General features: G+C 55.0%; 1 protein-coding gene across 1 annotated transcript in view; it reads right to left on the reverse strand.

Annotated features, from left to right (window-relative positions):
• NEURL4 (neuralized E3 ubiquitin protein ligase 4) overlaps positions 1-22264 on the reverse strand; it is a gene marked incomplete at both ends in the record, with an annotated part of 39413 nt that extends 17149 nt beyond the window's left edge. The window contains 13 exon segments of the mRNA XM_059837661.1: positions 221-390; positions 2087-2165; positions 3031-3107; positions 6513-6714; positions 8551-8713; positions 8809-8894; positions 11190-11371; positions 12930-13224; positions 14418-14490; positions 17822-17910; positions 19489-19516; positions 19518-19601; positions 22187-22264. Coding sequence (XP_059693644.1) covers positions 221-390; positions 2087-2165; positions 3031-3107; positions 6513-6714; positions 8551-8713; positions 8809-8894; positions 11190-11371; positions 12930-13224; positions 14418-14490; positions 17822-17910; positions 19489-19516; positions 19518-19601; positions 22187-22264 — 1606 coding nt within the window.
• Between the last annotated feature and the right edge of the window lie 452 nt (positions 22265-22716).

A 22716-nucleotide genomic window follows, 5' to 3' on the forward strand; every position in this document is an offset into this window, starting at 1 on the left:
CCCCAATGCCCTGGATGTCCCCAGTGTCCCCAATGTCCCCAGTGTCCCCAATGTCCCCAAGGTACCTGGTGGCAGCCCCGAGCAGGCCACGCCCTGGTCGGTGCCGTCGATGAAGTAGCGCAGGTCCCCTCCCCCCGTGTCCCCAATCCCTGCACTGTCCCCAATGTCCCCAACCCCCTGGCTGTCCCCAGTGTCCCCAGTGTCCCCAGGGTCCCCATACCTGGTGGCAGCCCCGAGCAGGCCACGCCCTGGTCGGTGCCATCGATGAAGTAGCGCAGGTCCCCTCCCCCCGTGCGCATCATGCCGATCCGCGCCCCCGTGCCCAGCGCGTCCAGGTCACAGCCGTAGTTGTTCCGCATGGTGTTCCCGTCCTGCATGATGGCAGTGCCACTGCGGGGACACGGGGACATTGGGGACATCATGGGGACACGGGGACATCGTGGGGACATTGGGGACACAGCCCTGACACAGCCATGGGGACACAGGGACATTGGGGACAGGTCACAGCCGTAGTTGTTCCGCATGGTGTTCCCGTCCTGCATGATGGCAGTGCCACTGCGGGGACATGGGGACATTGGGGACATTGGGGACATCGTGGGGACATCGGGGACATCGTGGGGACACGGCCACACAGCCCTGACACAGCCATGGGGACACAGGGACATTGGGGACAGGTCACAGCCGTAGTTGTTCCTCATGGTGTTCCCGTCCTGCATGATGGCAGTGCCACTGCGGGGACATGGGGACATTGGGGACATTGGGGACACAGCCCTGACTGAGCCATGGGGACAGGGACAGGGACAGACACACAGCCATGGGGACACAGGGACATTGGGGACAGGGACAGGTCACAGCCGTAGTTGTTCCGCATGGTGTTCCCGTCCTGCATGATGGCAGTGCCACTGCGGGGACACGGGGACATCGTGGGGACATTGGGGACATCGTGGGGACATTGGGGACATTGGGGACACAGCCCTGACACAGCCATGGGGACACAGGGACATTGGGGACAGGTCACAGCCGTAGTTGTTCCGCATGGTGTTCCCGTCCTGCATGATGGCAGTGCCACTGCGGGGACATTGGGGACATTGGGGACATTGGGGACATCGTGGGGACATCGGGGACATCGTGGGGACACGGCCACACAGCCCTGACACAGCCATGGGGACACAGGGACATTGGGGACAGGTCACAGCCGTAGTTGTTCCTCATGGTGTTCCCGTCCTGCATGATGGCAGTGCCACTGCGGGGACATTGGGGACATTGGGGACATCGTGGGGACATCGGGGACATCGTGGGGACACGGCCACACAGCCCTGACACAGCCATGGGGACACAGGGACATTGGGGACAGGTCACAGCCGTAGTTGTTCCGCATGGTGTTCCCGTCCTGCATGATGGCAGTGCCACTGCGGGGACATTGGGGACATTGGGGACATTGGGGACATCATGGGGACACAGCCACAGGGACAGGGACAGACACACAGCCATGGGGACACAGGGACATTGGGGACAGGTCACAGCCGTAGTTGTTCCGCATGGTGTTCCCGTCCTGCATGATGGCAGTGCCACTGCAGGGACATTGGGGACATCGGGGACATTGGGGACATCGTGGGGACATTGGGGACATCGTGGGGACATTGGGGACACAGCCCTGACACAGCCATGGGGACAGGGACAGGGACACAGGGACACAGGGACATTGGGGACATTGGGGACATTGGGGACATCGTGGGGACATTGGGGACACAGCCCTGACACAGCCACGGGGACATGGGGACATTGGGGACACCTCAGTGGGGACACAGACGTGGGGACACCACAGGGACACCACAGGGACACGAGGGGACACGAGGGGACACGAGGGGACAGAGGGGACACCTCCCTGCCCCACCCCCCCATGTTGCAGCACTTGGGGACAATTGGGGACACCTGGGGACACACAGGGATCCTCAGGGAACCCTGTGACCCAGCAGAACCCCTTGGGGACAGCGGTGACCCCTTGGGGACACCAAGGACAAAGAGGGACCCCCAGGTGAGACCCAGGTGGCCCTTGGGGACAGCGGTGGCCCCCAGGTGTCCCCACCTGAGCATCCAGGTGTCGTAGTCGATGTCCGTCATGGTGTTGGGGAACTCGAGGTCCTCGGGGCGGATGGCGGTGACACCTGAGGGGACACGGGGACACCTCGGTCACCCTGGGTCCCCCTGGCTGTCCCCAGTGTCCCTCCAAAGCCCTCCATGGTGTCACCTCCAGGCTGATGATCCTGATGTCCCCAATGTCCCCCAATGTCCCTAAATGTCCCTCAAGTGTCCCCAGCACACCAAGTGTCCCCAAATGTCCCCAATCCCCTCAATGTCCACAATGTCCCCAACTGTCCCCCAATGTCCCCAAATGTCCCCAGTGTCCCCAATCCCCTCAATGTCCCCAGTGTCCCCAAACGTCCCCAGTGTCCCTAATGTCCCCAACATCCCCAAATGTCCCCAATGTCCTCAGTGTTCCCAGTGTTCCCAATGTCCCCAAATGTCCCCAATGTCCCCAAATGTCCCCAAATGTCCCCAGTGTCCCCAAATGTCCCCACTGTCCCCAATCCCCTCACTGTCCCCAATGTCCCCAATGTCCCCAGGTGTCCCCAATGTCCCCAAATCTCCCCAATGTCCCCAATGTCCCCAATCCCCTCACTGTCCCCAGGTGTCCCCAATGTCCCCAATGTCCCCAGGTGTCCCCAACACCCCCAAATGTCCCCAATGTCCCCAAATGTCCCCAATGTCCCCAAATGTCCCCAGTGTCCCCAAATGTCCCCACTGTCCCCGATGTCCCCAATGTCCCCAATCCCCTCAATGTCCCCAATGTCCCCAGGTGTCCCCAGGTGTCTCCACTGTCCCCCAATGTTCCCAATCCCCTCAATGTCCCCAATGTCCCCAAATGTCCCCAAAGTCGCCCAATGTTCCCAATCCCCTCAATGTCCACAACGTCCCCAATGTCCCCAGGTGTCCCCAGGTGTCCCCAGGTGTCCCCAGGTGTCCCCTCACCGGCCTCGATGGACCCCGACCATCGATCCACCATCTTCTGGATGACGATCTCGAACAGCTCCCCGTCCCGCAGGGCCCTGCACCCCAAAAATGGGGAAAGGACCCCAAAATCAGGGCTGGGACACCCCAAAAATGGGGAAATCACCCCAAAATCAGGGCTGGGACACCCCAAAAATGGGAAAGGACCCCAAAATGGGACAGTGACCCCAAAAATGGGGAAATCACCCCAAAAACGGGACACCCCAAAAAGGGGACACCCCAGAGCCACAGCTCCCCGTCCCGCAGGGCCCTGCACCCCAAAAACGGGACAGTGACCCCAAAATGGGACAGTGACCCCAAAATGGGACAGTGACCCCAAAAATGGGACACCCCAAAAATGGGGAAATCACCCCAAAATCAGGGCTGGGACACCCCAAAAATGGGGAAATCACCCCAAAAATGGGACACCCCAAAAATGGGGAAATCACCCCAAAAATGGGACACCCCAAAAATGGGACACCCCAGAGCCACAGCTCCCCGTCCCGCAGGGCCCTGCACCCCAAAAACGGGGAAATCACCCCAAAATCAGGGCTGGGACACCCCAAAAATGGGAAATCACCCCAAAAATGGGACAGTGACCCCAAAATCAGGGCTGGGACACCCCAAAAATGGGACACCCCAGAGCCACAGCTCCCCGTCCCGCAGGGCCCTGCACCCCAAAAACCGGGAAATCACCCCAAAATGGGACAGTGACCCCAAAATGGGACAGTGACCCCAAAAATGGGACACCCCAAAAATGGGACACCCCAGAGCCACAGCTCCCCGTCCTGCAGGGCCCTGCACCCCAAAAACGGGACAGTGACCCCAAAATGGGACAGTGACCCCAAAAATGGGACAGTGACCCCAAAAACCGGGAAATCACCCCAAAAACGGGACAGTGACCCCAAAATGGGACAGTGACCCCAAAAATGGGACAGTGACCCCAAAAACCGGGAAATCACCCCAAAAACGGGACAGTGACCCCAAAATCAGGGCTGGGACACCCCAAAAATGGGACACCCCAAAAATGGGAAATGACCCCAAAAATGGGGAAATGACCCCAAAAATCAGAGCTCGGACACCCCAAAAATGGGGAAATCACCCCAAAAATGGGACACCCCAAAAACCGGGAAATGACCCCAAAATCAGAGCTCGGACACCCCAAAAATGGGAAATGACCCCAAAAATGGGGAAATGACCCCAAAAATGGGGAAAGGACCCCAAAAATGGGGAAATGACCCCAAAAATCAGAGAATGGCCGCATTTGGGGTTGGGATTGAGGGATTCTAACGGGGTTTTTTGGGATTTCACCGTTCCTGGGTGAATTTTTGGGGGGATTTTTGGGTGAATTTCGGGACATTTTGGGACATTTGTGTCCCCTCACCGGTTGGAGATGACGATGGCGTCGTTGAACTCGGAGCGGCCGCTCTGGCCAGGTTTGAGGGATTCTAACGGTGTTTTTTGGGATTTCACCGTTCCTGGGCGGATTTTTGGGGGGATTTCGGGACATTTTGGGACATTTTGGGACATTTGTGTCCCCTCACCGGTTGGAGATGACGATGGCGTCGTTGAACTCGGAGCGGCCGCTCTGGCTGGGTTTGGGGGATTCTAACGGGGTTTTTTGGGATTTCACCAATTCTGGGTGGATTTTTGGGTGAATTTTTGGGATTTTTGGGACATTTGTGTCCCCTCACCGGTTGGAGATGACGATGGCGTCGTTGAACTCGGAGCGGCCGCTCTGGCCGGGTTTGGGGTGGGATTGAGGGATTCTAACGGGGTTTTTTGGGATTTCACCATTTCTGGGTGGATTTTTGGGTGAATTTTTGGGATTTTTGGGACATTTGTGTCCCCTCACCGGTTGGAGATAACGATGGCGTCGTTGAACTCGGAGCGGCCACTCTGGCACAGTTGGGGTTGGGTTTGGGGGATTCTAACGGGGTTTTTTGGGATTTCACCGTTCCTGGGTGGATTTCTGGGTGAATTTTTGGGATTTTTGGGACATTTGTGTCCCCTCACCGGTCGGAGATGACGATGGCGTCGCTGAACTCGGAGCGGCCGCTCTGACACAGTTCTGGCCAGGTTTGGGGTGGGATTGAGGGATTCTAACGGGGTTTTTTGGGATTTCACCAATTCTGGGCGGATTTTTGGGGTTATTTTTGGGATTTTTGGGACATTTGTGTCCCCTCACCGGTCGGAGATGACGATGGCGTCGTTGAACTCGGAGCGGCAGTTCTGGCACGGTTTGGGGGATTCTAACGGGGTTTTTTGGGATTTCACCAATTCTGGGTGGATTTTTGGGGTTATTTTTGGGATTTTTGGGACATTTGTGTCCCCTCACCGGTCGGAGATGACGATGGCGTCGTTGAACTCGGAGCGGCCGCTCTGGCCGGGTTTGGGGTGGGATTGAGGGATTCTAACGGGGTTTTTTGGGATTTCACCGTTCCTGGGCAGATTTTTGGGTGAATTTTTGGGATTTTTGGGACATTTGTGTCCCCTCACCGGTCGGAGATGACGATGGCGTCGTTGAACTCGGAGCGGCAGTTCTGGCCGGGTTTGAGGGATTCTAACGGGGTTTTTTGGGATTTCACCGTTCCTGGGCAGATTTTTGGGGGGATTTCAGGACATTTTGGGACATTTTGGGACATTTGTGTCCCCTCACCGGTTGGAGATGACGATGGCGTCGTTGAACTTGGAGCGGCCGCTCTGACACAGTTCTGGCCAGGTTTGGGGTGGGTTTGGGGGATTCTAACGGGGTTTTTTGGGATTTCACCATTCCTGGGCGGATTTTTGGGTGAATTTTTGGGATTTTTGGGACATTTGTGTCCCCTCAGTGGTCGGAGGTGACGATGGCGTCGTTGAACTCGGAGCGGCCGCTCTGGATGCGTTTGGGGTGGGATTGAGGGATTCTAACGGGGTTTTTTGGGATTTCACCATTCCTGGGCAGACTTTTGGGTGAATTTTTGGGATTTTTGGGACATTTGTGTCCCCTCACCGGTTGGAGATGACGATGGCGTCGTTGAACTCGGAGCGGCAGTTCTGGCCAGGTTTGGGGGATTCTAACGGGGTTTTTTGGGATTTCACCATTCCTGGGTGCATTTTTGGGGTGATTTTCAGACATTTTGGGACATTTGTGTCCCCTCACCGGTTGGAGATGACGATGGCGTCGTTGAACTCGGAGCGGCCGCTCTGGCCGGGTTTGGGGTGGGATTGGGGGATTCTAACGGGGTTTTTTGGGATTTCACCGTTCCTGGGTGGATTTTTGGGGTGATTTCGGGACATTTTGGGACATTTGCGTCCCCTCACCGGTCGGAGATGACGATGGCGTCGTTGAACTCGGAGCGGCTGCTCTGACACGGCTGGGGTTGGGTTTGGGGTATTTGGACGGGGTTTTTTGGGATTTCACCATTCCTGGGCGGATTTTTGGGGGGATTTTGGGACATTTTGGGACATTTGTGTCCCCTCACCGGTTGGAGATGACGATGGCGTCGTTGAACTCGGAGCGGCAGTTCTGGCGCAGCGCCGTGCGCCCGCCGTTGGTGATGACGGCGTTGGCGCCGTGCAGCCGGTGGAAGCGCAGGTCGCTCGGGGACGCGCCCGGGGACGCGCCCTCGGGGCTGCCACCGCCGCTGTCACCCTCCGAGCCGTCCCCGACCAGCGATGACACCTCTGGGGACACGCCAGGGTGGGGCTCGGGGGTGGGCCCAATGTCCCCCCGGTGTCCCCAGTGTTCCCTGGTGTCCCCAGTGTTCTCCATGTCCTTGGTGTTCCCCAGTGTCCCCAAAATGCCTCAATGTCCCCACAACCCCAATGTCCCCAACCCCCTCAATGCCCCCAATCCCCTCAGTGTCCCCAATGTCCCCAATCCCCCCATCCTCCCAGTGTCCCCAATGTCCCCAATGTCCCCAATCCCCCCAATCCCCCCACTGTCCCCAATGTCCCCAATGTCCCCAATCCCCCCAATGTCCCCAATGTCCCCAATGTCCCCAGTGTCCCCAATGTCCCCAGAGGTGTCACCCACCTCCCTCGTCCACGATGGTGGCCTGTGCCGCCTGCCCGTACAGGTCCTGACCCCAATGTCCCCAATCCCCCCAATCCCCCCAGTGTCCCCAATGTCCCCAATGTCCCCAATGTCCCCAGTGTCCCCAATGTCCCCAATCCCCCCAATGTCCCCAATCCCCTCAATCCCCCCAGTGTCCCCAATGTCCCCAATGTCCCCAATGTCCCCAATCCCCTCAATCCCCCCAGTGTCCCCAATGTCCCCAATCCCCCCAATGTCCCCAATGTCCCCAGTGTCACCCACCTCCCTCATCCACGATGGTGGCCTGTGCCACCTGCCCGTACAGGTCCTTACCCCAATGTCCCCCTTACCCCCAATGTCCCCAGTGTCCCCAATGTCCCCAATCCCCCCAATGTCCCCAATCCCCTCAATCCCCTCAGTGTCCCCAATGTCCCCAATGTCCCCAATGTCCCCAATCCCCTCAATCCCCCCAGTGTCCCCAATGTCCCCAATCCCCCCAATGTCCTCCAATGTCCCCAATGTCACCCACCTCCCTCGTCCACGATGGTGGCCTGTGCCGCCTGCCCGTACAGGTCCTGACCCCAATGTCCCCAATGTCCCCAGTGTCCCCAATGTCCCCAATGTCCCCAGTGTCACCCACCTCCCTCGTCCACGATGGTGGCCTGTGCCGCCTGCCCGTACAGGTCCTGACCCCAATGTCCCCAATGTCCCCAATCCCCCCAATGTCCCCAATCCCCCCAGTGTCCCCAATGTCCCCAGGGGTGTCACCCACCTCCCTCGTCCACGATGGTGGCCTGTGCCGCCTGCCCGTACAGGTCCTGACCCCACTGTCCCCAATGTCCCCATTGTCCCCAATCCCCCCAATGTCCCCAATCCCCCCAATGTCCCCAATCCCCCCAACGTCCCCAATGTCCCCAATGTCCCCAATGTCACCCACCTCCCTCGTCCACGATGGTGGCCTGTGCCGCCTGCCCGTACAGGTCCTGACCCCGATGTCCCCAATGTCCCCAATGCCCCCAATCCCCCCAATTCCCCCAATCCCCCCAATGTCCCCAATGTCCCCAGTGTCCCCAATCCCCCCAATCCCCCCAATGTCCCCAATCCCCCCAATGTCCCCAATCCCCCCAGTGTCCCCAATGTCCCCAACGTCCCCAATGTCACCAGTGTCACCCACCTCCCTTGTCCACGATGGTGGCCTGTGCCGCCTGCCCGTACAGGTCCTGACCCCACTGTCCCCAATGTCCCCCTTACCCCAATGTCCCCAATCCCCCCAATGTCCCCAATGTCCCCAATCCCCCCAATGTCCCCAATGTCCCCAATGTCCCCAGTGTCACCCACCTCCCTCGTCCACGATGGTGGCCTGTGCCGCCTGCCCGTACAGGTCCTTACCCCACTGTCCCCAACGTCCCCCTTACCCCAATCCCCCCAGTGTCCCCAATGTCCCCAATGTCCCCAATCCCCCCAATGTCCCCAGTGTCACCCACCTCCCTCGTCCACGATGGTGGCCTGTGCCGCCTGCCCGTACAGGTCCACCACGGCGTAGACGTTGGCCGGCACGTTCCAGGCGGCGGGGCCCTGCGCCACGCCGTTGACGAAGAAGTGCAGCGTGCCATCGTCCCTGCGCACCACGCCCACCGTGTCCCCCGCCTGCGGGGACAGCGTCACCGCCCGCACGCCCGCGGCGACGGCGGGGACAGCGGCGTGTCCCCGTGGCCGCGCCCCGGTGGCCGCGGGGTCCCCACCTTGAGGCGGTCCAGGTTGTGGCCGTACTCGTCCAGCACGGTGGTGCCGTTGTGCATGACGCCGTTGCCGGTCATCATCCACGTGCCTGGGGACATTGGGGACATTGGGGACATTGGGGACATTTGGGGGGCTGGGGACATTGGGGTGATTGAGGGGATTCAGGACGTTGGGGACACCGGGGACACGGGGACAGCCAGCACGGTGGTGCCGTTGTGCATGACGCCGTTGCCGGTCATCATCCACGTGCCTGGGGACATTGGGGACATCGGGGACATTGGGGACGTTGGGGACATTGGGTACACAGGGACATCAGGGGACATGGGGGATATTGGGGACACAGGGACAGCCAGCACGGTGGTGTCGCTGTGCATGACGCCGTTGCCGGTCATCATCCACGTGCCTGGGGACATTGGGGACGTTGGGGACGTTGGGGACATTGGGGACATTAGGGACATTGGGGACATTGGGGGGACATTGGGGACATTGGGGACATTGAGGGACATTGAGGGATTGGGGGCGATGGGGACATCGGGGACATTGGGGACATTATGGGGGATTCAGGACATTGGGGACATTGGGGACATTGGGGACATTGGGGACATTTGGGACATTGGGGACATTGGGGACATTGGGGACATTGGGGGGGATTTAGGACATTGGGGACATTGGGGACATTGGGGACATTTGGGACACTGGGGACGTTGGGGACATTGGGGACATCAGGGACATTGGGGGACGTTGGGGGGATTGGGGACGATGGGGACATTGGGGACATTGGGGACATTGGGGACACGGGGACAGCCAGCAAGGTGGTGCCATTGTGCATGACACCGTTGCCGGTCATCATCCACGTGCCTGGGGACATCGGGGACGTTGGGGACATTGGGGACGTTGGGGACATCAGGGACATTGGGGGACATTGAGGGGATTGGGGACGATGGGGACATTGGGGACATTGGGGACATTGGGGGGGATTCAGGACATTGGGGACATTGGGGACATTGGGGGATTGGGGACATCAGTAGGATTGGTCATGGAAATGTCACCTCTGGGACACAGGGATGTCACCTTGGGGACACAGGTGACCCACCTGAGCACAGGTTGGTCATGGTGGGGTTGGGATGGTGGCACTGAGGTGACCCTGAGGTGACCCAGGTGACACTGAGGTGACACTGAGGTGACCCAGGTGACCCACCTGAGCTCAGGTTGGTCATGGTGGACGGCAGCTGCAGGTAGGCGGGGTTGGGGTGGGGACACTGAGGTGACACTGAGGTGACCCAGGTGACCCAGGTGACCCTGAGGTGACCCAGGTGACACTGAGGTGACCCAGGTGACCCACCTGAGCGCAGGTTGGTCATGGTGGATGGCAGCTGCAGGTAGGCGGGGTTGTGGGTGGGGACAATGGGGACACTGTGGGGTTGGGATGGTGGCACTGAGGTGACCCAGGTGACACTGAGGTGACCCAGGTGACCCAGGTGACCCACCTGAGCGCAGGTTGGTCATGGTGGACGGCAGCTGCAGGTAGGCGGGGTTGTGGGTGGGGACAGTGAGGTGACACTGAGGTGACCCTGAGGTGACCCTGAGGTGACCCAGGTGACACTGAGGTGACACAGGTGACACTGAGGTGACCCAGATGACACTGAGGTGACCCAGGTGACCCACCTGAGCGCAGGTTGGTCATGGTGGACGGCAGCTGCAGGTAGGCGGGGTTGGGGTGGGGACAGTGAGGTGACACTGAGGTGACCCTGAGGTGACTCTGAGGTGACACAGGTGACACAGGTGACACACCTGAGCGCAGGTTGGTCATGTTGGACGGCAGCTGCAGGTAGGCGGGGTTGGGGTGGGGACACTGAGGTGACACTGAGGTGACCCTGAGGTGACCCAGGTGACACTGAGGTGACACTGAGGTGACCCAGGTGACACTGAGGTGACACAGGTGACCCTGAGGTGACACAGGTGACACAGGTGACCCACCTGAGCGCAGGTTGGTCATGGTGGACGGCAGCTGCAGGTAGGCGGGGTTGGGGTGGGGACAGTGAGGTGACACTGAGGTGACAGTGAGGTGACCCAGGTGACACAGGTGACCCAGGTGACCCTGAGGTGACACAGGTGACACTGAGGTGACCCAGGTGACACTGAGGTGACACAGGTGACACTGAGGTGACCCAGGTGACACTGAGGTGACACAGGTGACCCAGGTGACCCTGAGGTGACCCAGGTGACACTGAGGTGACCCAGGTGACACACCTGAGCGCAGGTTGGTCATGGTGGATGGCAGCTGCAGGTAGGCGGGGTTGGGGTGGGGACAGTGAGGTGACACAGGTGACACTGAGGTGACACAGGTGACCCTGAGGTGACACAGGTGACCCAGGTGACCCACCTGAGCGCAGGTTGGTCATGGTGGACGGCAGCTGCAGGTAGGCGGGGTTGTGGGTGGTGACGCCGATCTCGATGGACCCCGCCCACTTGTCCACCATCTTGTCCAGGCGCACCTGGAACAGCTCGTTGTCCCCGAGGGGCCGCGCGCTCAGCACCACGCCGTGGTTGAAGTCATCGGTGGCACTGGGGACAGTGGGGACATTGGGGACACCACAGTGACACAGGGACACCGCAGTGACACCATGGGGACATGGGGGACACCACAGTGACACAGGGACACTGCAGTGACACAGGGACACTCGTTGTCCCCAAGGGGCCGCGCGCTCAGCACCACGCCGTGGTTGAAGTCATCGGTGGCACTGGGGACAGTGGGGACAGTGGGGACACCACAGTGACACAGGGACACTGCAGTGACACCATGGGGACATGGGGGACACCACAGTGACACAGGGACACTCGTTGTCCCCGAGGGGCCGCGCGCTCAGCACCACGCCGTGGTTGAAGTCATCGGTGGCACTGGGGACAGTGGGGACACCAGTGTCACCATGGGGACATTGGGGACACCGCAGTGACACAGGGACACCGCAGTGTCACCATGGGGACATTGGGGACACCACAGAGACACAGGGACACTGCAGTGACACAGGGACACTCGTTGTCCCCGAGGGGCCACGCGCTCAGCACCACGCCGTGGTTGAAGTCATCGGTGGCACTGGGGACATTGGGGACATTGGGGACAATGGGGACACCGCAGTGACACCATGGGGACATGGGGGACACCACAGTGACACAGGGACACTCGTTGTCCCCAAGGGGCCGCGCGCTCAGCACCACGCCGTGGTTGAAGTCATCGGTGGCACTGGGGACAGTGGGGACACCAGTGCCACCATGGGGACACCAGTGTCACCATGGGGACATTGGGGACACGGCAGTGACACCATGGGGTCACAGTGACACAGGGACACTCGTTGTCCCCGAGGGGCCGCGCGCTCAGCACCACGCCGTGGTTGAAGTCATCGGTGGCACTGGGGACAGTGGGGACACCAGTGTCACCATGGGGACATGGGGGACACCACAGTGACACAGGGACACTGCAGTGACACCATGGGGACATGGGGGACACCACAGTGACACAGGGACACTCGTTGTCCCCGAGGGGCCGCGCGCTCAGCACCACGCCGTGGTTGAAGTCATCGGTGGCACTGGGGACAGTGGGGACAGTGGGGACAATGTCCCCAGTTCCCCCAATATCCCCTGCTGTCCCCAACGTCCCCAACCTCCACAATGTCCCCAATTCCCCCTAATGTCTCCAGTCCCCTCAGTGTCCCCAGTGTCCCCAATGTCCCCAACCCCCCCAATGTCCCCAATGTCCCCACTGTCCCCCCGGTCACTCACTGCGGCCGCAGCGCCGTCCGGCCCTCGTTGACCACAATGTCCCCACTGTCCCCAATCCCCCCAATGTCCCCAATCCCCCCAATGTCCCCAATCCCCCCAGTGTCCCCAATCCCCCCAATGTCCCCAGTGTCCCCAATCCCCCTAATGTCCCCAATGTCCCCAATCCCCCCAATCCCCCCAATGTCCCCAATCCCCCCAATGTCCCCAACCCCCCCAATGTCCCCAATGTCCCCACTGTCCCCCCGGTCACTCACTGCGGCCGCAGCGCCGTCCGGCCCTCGTTGACCACAATGTCCCCAATGTCCCCAATGTCCCCAATGTCCCCACTGTCCCCCTGGTCACTCACTGTGGCCGCAGCGCCGTCCGGCCCTCGTTGACCACGGCCGCCTTCTGGCCGCAGTTGGGGTGGAAGAGCAGCCTGGGGGGGCCCGCGGTGGCCGCGGTGGCGGCGGTGGCGGTGGCGGCGGTGGCCCGGCGCGGTGTCCCCGCGGTGCCCTCGGGGGACAGGGCGCGCAGGATGGCGTTGTTGCGGCGCAGGCGGTCGCTGTGGTTGTGGTTGTGCACGATGGTCACCTTGACGGCCATGCCGTACAGGTCCACCACGCCATAGACCACCTGCGGCGTCAGCGAGGTGGCCACGCCTGCGGAGGGGACACGGGGACGTGGGGACAGCATGGGGACAGCATGGGGACATGGTGGTGGCACTGGGGACATGGGGACACGGCCATGCCGTACAGGTCCACCACGCCATAGACCACCTGCGGCGTCAGCGAGGTGGCCACGCCTGCGGAGGGGACACGGGGACACTGCGGGGACATGGGGACAGCAGGGACAGCAGGGACAGCAGGGATATGGGGACATGGGGACACGGCCATGCCGTACAGGTCCACCACGCCATAGACCACCTGCGGCGTCAGCGAGGTGGCCACGCCTGCGGAGGGGACACGGGGACACTGCGGGGACGTGGGGACAGCATGGGGACAGCAGGGACATGGAGGGGACACCAGGGACACGGGGACATGGGGACACGGCCATGCCATACAGGTCCACCACGCCGTAGACCACCTGCGGCGTCAGCGAGGTGGCCACGCCTGTGGAGGGGACACGGGGACACTGCGGGGACGTGGGGACAGCAGGGACATGGTGGTGGCACTGGGGACAGCAGGGACATGATGGTGGCACTGGGGACAGCAGGGACACGGCCATGCCGGACAGGGCCACCATGCCGTAGACCACCTGTGGTGTCAGCGAGGTGGCCACGCCTGCGGAGGGGACACGGGGGACACTGCGGGGACGTGGGGACAGCAGGGACAGCAGGGACATGGAGGGGACAGCAGGGATATGGGGACAGCATGGGGACATGGTGGTGGCACTGGGGACATGGGGACACGGCCATGCCGTACAGGTCCACCACGCCGTAGACCACCTGCGGCATCAGCGAGGTGGCCACGCCTGCGGAGGGGACACGGGGACACTGCGGGGACGTGGGGACAGCAGGGACATGGAGGGACATGGTGGTGGCACTGGGGACACAGTGAGGACAGGGAGGTGGCACTGGGGACAGCCACAGGGACGTGGTGGTGGCAGTGGTGGCACCGGGGACGTGGCAGGGACAGCGGGGGGGGTTTTGGGGGGAATTTGGGGTTTTTTGGGGTCAGCTCTGGGTTCCTGGTTCAGGGTGAGTTTTGGGGTGTTTTTTGGGGTGAATTTGGGGGGTTTTGGGGTGAATTTGGGGGTTTTTGGGTGAATTTGGGGGTTTTTGGGGTGAATTTGTGGGGTTTTGGGGTGAATTTGGGGTTTTTTGGGGTGAATTTGGGGTTTTTTGGGGCCCCACCTTGGTCCACGCCGTTGATGTAGAAGTGCAGGGCGTTGTTGGCCTTTCGGGTCAGCCCGATGTGGTCGCCCTCCTGCGGGGACAGCGGGGTCAGCCCGGCCCCAAAACCCCCCAAATTCACCCCAAAACCCCCCCCAGGGGGACAGCGGGGTCAGCACCACCCCAAAACCCCCCAAATTCACCCCAAAACCCCCCCAGGGGTCAGCCTGGCCCCAAAACCCCCCAAATTCACCCCAAAACCTCCCCCAGGGGTCAGCCTGACCCCAAAACCCCCCAAATTCACCCCAAAACACCCCCAGGGGGACAGCGGGGTCAGCCCGGCCCCAAAACCCCCCAAATTCACCCCAAAACCCTCCCAGGGGTCAGCCCGGCCCCAAAACCCCCCAAATTCACCCCAAAACACCCCCAGGGGTCAGCCTGACCCCAAAACCCCCCAAATTCACCCCAAAACACCCCAGGGGGACAGCAGGGTCAGCCCGGCCCCAAAACCCCCCAAATTCACCCCAAAACCCCCCCAGGGGGACAGCGGGGTCAGCCCGGCCCCAAAACCCCCCAAATTCACCCCAAAACCCCCCCAGGGGGACAGCGGGGTCAGCCCGGCCCCAAAACCCCCCAAATTCACCCCAAAACACCCCCAGCGGGACAGCGGGGTCAGCCTGGCCCCAAAACCTCCCAAATTCACCCCAAAACCTCCCCCAGGGGGACAGCGGGGTCAGCCCGGCCCCAAAACCTCCCAAATTCACCCCAAAACATCCCCAGGGGTCAGCCCGACCCCAAAACCCCCCAAATTCACCCCAAAACCCCCCCAGGGGTCAGCCCGGCCCCAAAACCCCCCAGATTCACCCCAAAACCTCCCCAGGGGTCAGCCTGGCCCCAAAACCCCCCAAATTCACCCCAAAACCTCCCCCAGGGGGACAGCGGGGTCAGCCCGGCCCCAAAACCTCCCAAATTCACCCCAAAACACCCCCAGGGGTCAGCCCGACCCCAAAACCCCCCAAATTCACCCCAAAACACCCCCAGGGGTCAGCCCGACCCCAAAACCCCCCAAATTCACCCCAAAACACCCCCAGGGGTCAGCCCGGCCCCAAAACCCCCCAAATTCACCCCAAAACATCCCCAGGGGTCAGCCCGGCCCCAAAACCTCCCAAATTCACCCCAAAACCCCCCAGGGGTCAGCCCAGCCCCAAAACCCCCCAAATTCACCCCAAAACACCCCCAGGGGTCAGCCCAGCCCCAAAACCCCCCAAATTCACCCCAAAACCTCCCAGGGGTCAGCCTGACCCCAAAACCCCCCCAAATTCACCCCAAAACCTCCCCAGGGGTCAGCCCGGCCCCAAAACCCCCCAAATTCACCCCAAAACCCCCCCAGGGGGACAGCGGGGTCAGCCTGACCCCAAAACCCCCCAAATTCACCCCAAAACACCCCCAGGGGTCAGCCCGGCCCCAAAACCCCCCAAATTCACCCCAAAACCCCCCCAGGGGGACACCCAGAGAAGGGGGGGAGGGGCAGGGGAATTTTGGGAGAATTTTGAAAGAATTTTGGGGGAATTTTGGGGGAATTCTGGGCGAATTTTCGGTGAATTTTGGGAGAATTTGGGGAGAATTTTGGGTGAATTTTGGGTGATTTTGGGGTGAATTTTGGGAGAATTTTGGGAGAATTTTTGGTGAATTTTGAGTGAATTTTGGGTGAATTTTGGGAGAACTCGGGGAGAATTTTGGGTGATTTTGGGTGAATTTTCAGTGAATTTTGGGTGAATTTTTGTGAGAATTTTGTGAGAATTTTGGGGGAATTTTGGGGTGAATTCTGGGTGAATTCTGGGTGAATTTTGGGGGTGAATTTTCAGTGAATTTTCAGTGAATTTTGGGTGAATTCTGGCTGGATTTTGGGGGAATTTTGGGAGAATTTTGGGTGAATTTTGGTGAATTTTGGGTGAATTTTGGTGAATTCTGGGAGAATTCTGGGTGAATTCTGGGTGAATTCTGGGTGAATTCTGGGAGAATTCTGGGTGAATTCTGGGTGAATTTTGGGAGAATTTTGGGTGAATTTTGGGGAAATTCTGGGTGGATTTTGGGGTGAGTTCTGGGTGAGTTCTGGCTGGATTTTGGTTGAATTCTGGGTGAATTCTGGGTGAATTTTGGGGTGAATTCTGGGTGAGTTCTGGGTGAATTCTGGGTGAATTTTGGTGATTTTTAGGAGAATTTTGGGAGAATTCTGGGTGGATTTTGGGAGAATTTTGGGAGAATTTTAGGAGAATTTTGGATGAATTTTGTGAGAATTTTGAGTGAATTCTGGGTGAATTCTGGCTCGATTTTGGGTGAATTTTGGGTGAATTCTGGGAGAATTTTCAGTGAATTCTGGGTGAATTCTGGGTGAATTCTGGGTGAATTTTGGGTGAGTTCTGGCTGGATTTGGGGTGAGTTCTGGCTGGATTTTGGGGTGAGTTCTGGCTGGATTTGGGGTGAGTTCTGGCTGGATTTTGGGGTGAATTCTGGGTGAACTCTGGGTGAGTTCTGGCTGGATTTTGGGGGTGAGTTCTGGCTGGATTTGGGGTGAGTTCTGACTGGATTTTGGGGTGAGTTCTGGCTGGATTTTGGGTGAATTCTGGGTGAATTTTGGGTGAGTTCTGGGTGAGTTCTGGCTGAATTTTGGGGTGAGTTCTGGCTGAATTTTGGGGTGAGTTCTGGCTGGATTTTGGGGTGAATTCTGGCTGGATTTTGGGTGAGTTCTGGCTGGATTTGGGGTGAGTTCTGGCTGGATTTTGGGTGAATTCTGGGTGAATTTTGGGTGAGTTCTGGGTGAGTTCTGGCTGGATTTTGGGGTGAGTTCTGGCTGGATTTTGGGGTGAGTTCTGGCTGGATTTGGGGTGAATTCTGGCTGGATTTTGGGGTGAGTTCTGGCTGGATTTTGGGTGAGTTCTGGCTGGATTTTGGGTGAGTTCTGGCTGGATTTTGGGGTGAGTTCTGGCTGGATTTTGGGTGAGTTCTGGCTGGATTTGGGGTGAGTTCTGGCTGGATTTTGGGGTGAGTTCTGGCTGGATTTGGGGTGAGTTCTGGCTGGATTTTGGGGTGAGTTCTGGCTGGATTTTGGGGTGAATTCTGGCTGGATTTTGGGTGAGTTCTGGCTGGATTTGGGGTGAGTTCTGGCTGGATTTTGGGTGAGTTCTGGCTGGATTCGGGGTGAGTTCTGGCTGGATTTTGGGGTGAGTTCTGGCTGGATTTTGGGTGAGTTCTGGCTGGATTCTGGGTGAGTTCTGGCTGGATTTTGGGTGAGTTCTGGCTGGATTTTGGGTGAGTTCTGGCTGGATTTTGGGGTGAGTTCTGGCTGGATTTTGGGGTGAGTTCTGGCTGGATTTTGGGGTGAGTTCTGGCTGGATTTTGGGGTGAATTCAGGCGGTTTTGGTCACCTGCAGCTCGTCCAGGCTGAACTCGCAGTACTCCCGGCGCGTCCCTTTGCCGTTGGTCAGGATCCCGCAGCCGCTCATCATGATCGTCCCTGGGGGGACATTCCCTTTTTGGGGCTTTTTGGGGCTTTTTGGGGCTTTTTGGGAAATTTTTGGGGATTTTGGGAAATTTTCTGGGGATTTTGGGAAATTTTCGGGGAATTTTGGGGCATTTTTGGGGAATTTTGGGTAATTTTTGGGGAATTTTGGGGCATTTTTGGGGAATTTTGGGGGCATTTTCTGGAGATTTTAAAGGATTTTCCAGGGATTTTTTTGGGATTTTTACCCAGGATTTTTGGGGTATTTTCCCAGGATTTCAGGGATATTTCCCCAGGATTTTTTAGGATTTTCCCCCCAGGATTTTTGGAGTGATTTCCCAGGATATTTTAGGATTTTCCTCCCAGAATTTCAGGGATATTCCCCAGGATTTTTGGGATGTTTTTCCCAGAATTTTTGGGGTATTTCCCCAGAATTTTTGGGGTATTTTCCCAGGATTTTTGGGGTATTTTCCCAGGACTTTTTAGGATTTTCCTCCCAGGATTTTTTGGGGTGATTTCCCCAGGATTTTTTGGGGTGATTTCCCAGGATTTTTCGGGTGATTTCCCAGGATTTTTGGGGTGATTTCATAGGATTTTTTAGGGTATTTTCCCAGAATTTTTGAGGTATTTTCCCAGGATTTTTTAGGATTTTCCCCCCAGGATTTCAGGGACATTTCCCCAGGATTTTTGGGGTGATTTCATAGGATTTTTTGGGGGATTTTCCCAGAATTTTGGGGATATTTCCCCAGGATTTTTTAGGATTTCCCCCCCAGGATTTCAGGGACATTCCCCCAGGATTTTTGGGGTGATTTCCCAGGATTTTTGGGGTGATTTCATAGGATTTTTGGGGGTATTTTCCCAGGATTTTTGGGGTGATTTCCCAGGACTTTTTAGGATTTTCCCCCCATAATTTCAGGGACATTCCCGGTAATTTTAAGGACATTTCCCCAGAATTTTTGGGGTATTTCCCCAGAATTTTGGGGTGATTTCCCAGGATTTTTTAGGATTTCCCCCCATAATTTCAGGGATATTTCCCCAGGATTTCAGGGACATTCCCCCAGGATTTTTGGGGCGATTTCATAGGATTTTTTAGGATTTTCCCCCCAGAATTTTTAGGATATTTCCCCAGGATTTTTGGGGTGATTTCATAGGATTTTTGGGGTGATTTCCCAGGATTTCAGGGATCTTTCCTCAGGATTTTTGGGATGTTTTTCCCAGAATTTTGGCAGTATTTTCCCCGGATTTTTTAGGATTTCCCCCAGGATTTCAGGGACATTCCCCCCCAGGATTTTTGGGGTGATTTCCCCAGGATTTTTTGGGGTATTTTCCCAGGATTTCAAGGATGTTTCCCCAGAATTTTTGGGGTATTTTCCCAGGATTTTTGGGGTGATTTCCCAGAATTTTTGGGGTATTTTCCCAGGATTTCAGGGATGTTTCCCCAGGATTTTTGGGCTGATTTCATAGGATTTTTTGAGGTATTTTCCCCGGATTTTTTAGGATTTCCCCCCCATAATTTCAGGGATATTTCCCCAGGATTTCAGGGACATTCCCCCAGGATTTTTGGGGTGATTCCCCCGGGTTTTGGGGCTTCACCTGAGCGCAGGTTGGTCATGGTGGCCGGGGTACTCGAGGCTGTTGGGGTTGTGGGCCGTGACCCCGATCTCGATGGACCCCGACCATTTGTCCACCAGTTTGTCGATGCGGATCTGGGGGGGGCCACGGGCTCAGGGCACCCCAAAAACCCCAAAAACCACCCCAAAAAAAATCTCAAATAATCCCAAAATTAAATTAAACCCACCCCCACCCACCCTCAAAAAAATAGTCCCTAAAGATTTAAAAAATGATTAAAAAAAACCAAAATGTCACCGGCCTTAACAGCAAAATTCTCCCCTAAAATCCCCAAAATCCTCAAAAAAATAAAATAAAAATTTTAAAGATTCCAAAAAATAAAAATAATATTCAGAAAATTCAAAATAAATGTCAAAAAATCAGAAATAAAAACGAAAAAATTCACAAAAAATGGTTGAAAATTTTGAAAATAATTTTAAAAAAAACCTAAAAAATCAAAAAAAAAAATCCCAAAAATTCCCAAAAAATCCCAAAAATCTGAAATATTCCAACATCAAATATCTCCCAATCCCTGAGGGCTCTGTTGGTTGCACCACGCTGGTGCTGAGCTCATCCAGGGGCTGTTGTCACTCCCATAACCCCAAAAACCACCCCAAAAAAACACTCAAATAATCCCAAAATTAAATTAAACCCACCCCCCACCCACCCTCAAAAAAATATTCCCTAAAGATTTTAAAAATGATTAAAAAAAACCAAAATGTCACCGGCTTTAACAGCAAAATTCACCCCTAAAAATCCCCAAAAATCCCTAAAAATCCTGAAAAAATAAAAGAAAAATTTTAAAGATTCCAAAAAATAAAAATAATATTCAGAAAATTAAAAATAAATGTCAAAAAATCAGAAATAAAAATGAAAAAATTCACAGAAAATCGTTGAAAATTTTGAAAATAATTTTAAAAAATCCTCAAAAAATCAAAAAAAAAATCCCAAAAATTCCCAAAAAATCGCAAAAATCTGAAATATTCCAACTTTAAATATGTCCCAATCCCTGAGGGCTCTGTTGGTTGCACCACGCTGGTGTTGAACTCATCCAGGGGCTGTTGTCACTCCCATAACCCCAAAAACCACCCCCAAAAAAACACCTCAAATAATCCCAAAATTAAATTAAACCCACCCTCACCCACCCTCAAAAAAATATTCCTTAAAGATTTTAAAAATGATTAAAAAAACTAAAATGTCACCGGCCTTAACACCAAAATCCTCCCCTAAAAAACCCCAAAATCCCAAAAAATCCTGAAAAAATAAAAGAAAAATTTTAAAGATTCCAAAAAATAAAAAAAAAATCAGAAAATTCAAAATAAATGCCAAAAAATCGGAAATAAAAACGAAAAAATTCACAAAAAATGGCTGAAAATTTTGAAAATAATTTAAAAAAAACCTAAAAAATCAAAAAAAAAATTCCCAAAAATTCCCAAAAATTCCCAAAAATCTCAAATATTCCAATTTTAAATCTGTCCCCATCCCTGGGGGCTCTGTTGGTTGCACCACGCTGGTGCTGAACTCATCCAGGGGCTGATGTCACTCCCATAACCCCAAAAACCACCCCAAAAACCCCTAAAATCCCTGAAAAAACCCCAAAAAATCCCCAAAAAAACCCAAAAAATCCCTGAAAAACCCAAAAAATCCCTGAAAAATTTTTTTAAAACTCCAAAAATTAAAAATAATCCCAGAAAAATTAAAAATAATCCCAGAAAATCAAATTAAATTCAAAAAAAATCAAAATAAATCCCAAAAAAGCCCCAAAAAATCCAAATAAATCCTTAAAAAACCCCAAAAAACGCCGGAAAAAATCCCAAAAAATTCCCAAAAATCCCTAAAATCCCAAATTTCCCCACCTCGAACATCTCCCAATCCCTGGGGGCTCTGTTGGTTGCACCACACCGGTGTTGAACTCATCCAGGGGCTGATGTCACCTCCCATAACCCCAAAACCACCCCAAAAACCCCTAAAATCCCTGAAAAACCCCAAAAAATCCCCAAAAAAACCCAAAAAATCCTGAAAAAACCCCAAAAAATCCCTAAAGAAACCCAAAAAATCCCCCAAAAATTCAAAATAATCCCAGAAAAATTAAAAATAATCCCAGAAAAATCAAAATAATCCCAGAAAAATCAAAATAAATCCCAAAAAAACCTCAAAAAATCCAAATAAATCCTCAAAAAACCCCAAAAAATGCCGGAAAAAATCCCAAAAAAATCCCAAAAATGCCCAAAATTTTAAATTTCCCCACCTCGAACATCTCCCCGTCGCGGAGGGGCCGGTTGGTGAGCACCACACTGGTGCTGAACTCATCCAGGGGCTGATGTCACTCCCATAACCCCAAAAACCACCCCAAAAACCCCTAAAATCCCTGAAAAAACCCCCAAAAAATCCCAAAAAATCAAAAAAAATCCCTGAAAAACCCAAAAAATCTCTATAAAATTAAAAAAAAATCTCTAAAAATTAAAAATAAGCTCTAAAAATTAAAAATAATCCCAGAAAAATCAAAATAAATGTCAAAAAAATCAAAATAAATCCAAAAAAATGAAAGTAAATCCCCAAAAAATCCAAATAAATCCCAAAAAAACCCCCAAAAAATCCAAATAAATCCTTAAAAAACCCCAAAAAATGCCCGAAAAAATCCCAAAAAATTCCCAAAAATTTTTGAAATCCCAAATTTCCCCACCTCGAACATCTCCCCGTCGCGGAGGGGCCGGTTGGTGAGCACCACGCTGGTGCTGAACTCATCCAGGGGCTGATGTCGCTCCCATAACCCCAAAACCACCCCAAAAACCCCCTAAAATCCCTGAAAAACCCCAAAAAATCCCCAAAAAAAACCCAAAAAATCCCTGAAAAAAACCCCAAAAAATCCCTAAAGAAACCCAAAAAATCCCCCAAAAATTCAAAATAATCCCAGAAAAATTAAAAATAATCCCAGAAAAATCAAAATAATCCCAGAAAAATCAAAATAAATCCCAAAAAAACCCCAAAAAATCCAAATAAATCCTCAAAAAACCCCAAAAAATGCCCGAAAAAATCCCAAAAAAATCCCCAAAAATCCCCAAAATTTTACATTTCCCCACCTCGAACATCTCCCAATCCCTGAGGGCTCTGTTGGTTGCACCACGCTGGTGCTGAACTCATCCAGGGGCTGTTGTCGCTCCCATAACCCCAAAAACCACCCCAAAAACCCCTAAAATCCCTGAAAAAAAACCC

Source organism: Haemorhous mexicanus, unplaced genomic scaffold (assembly GCF_027477595.1).
Source record: "Haemorhous mexicanus isolate bHaeMex1 unplaced genomic scaffold, bHaeMex1.pri scaffold_205_ctg1, whole genome shotgun sequence".
Lineage (NCBI taxonomy): Eukaryota > Metazoa > Chordata > Aves > Passeriformes > Fringillidae > Haemorhous > Haemorhous mexicanus.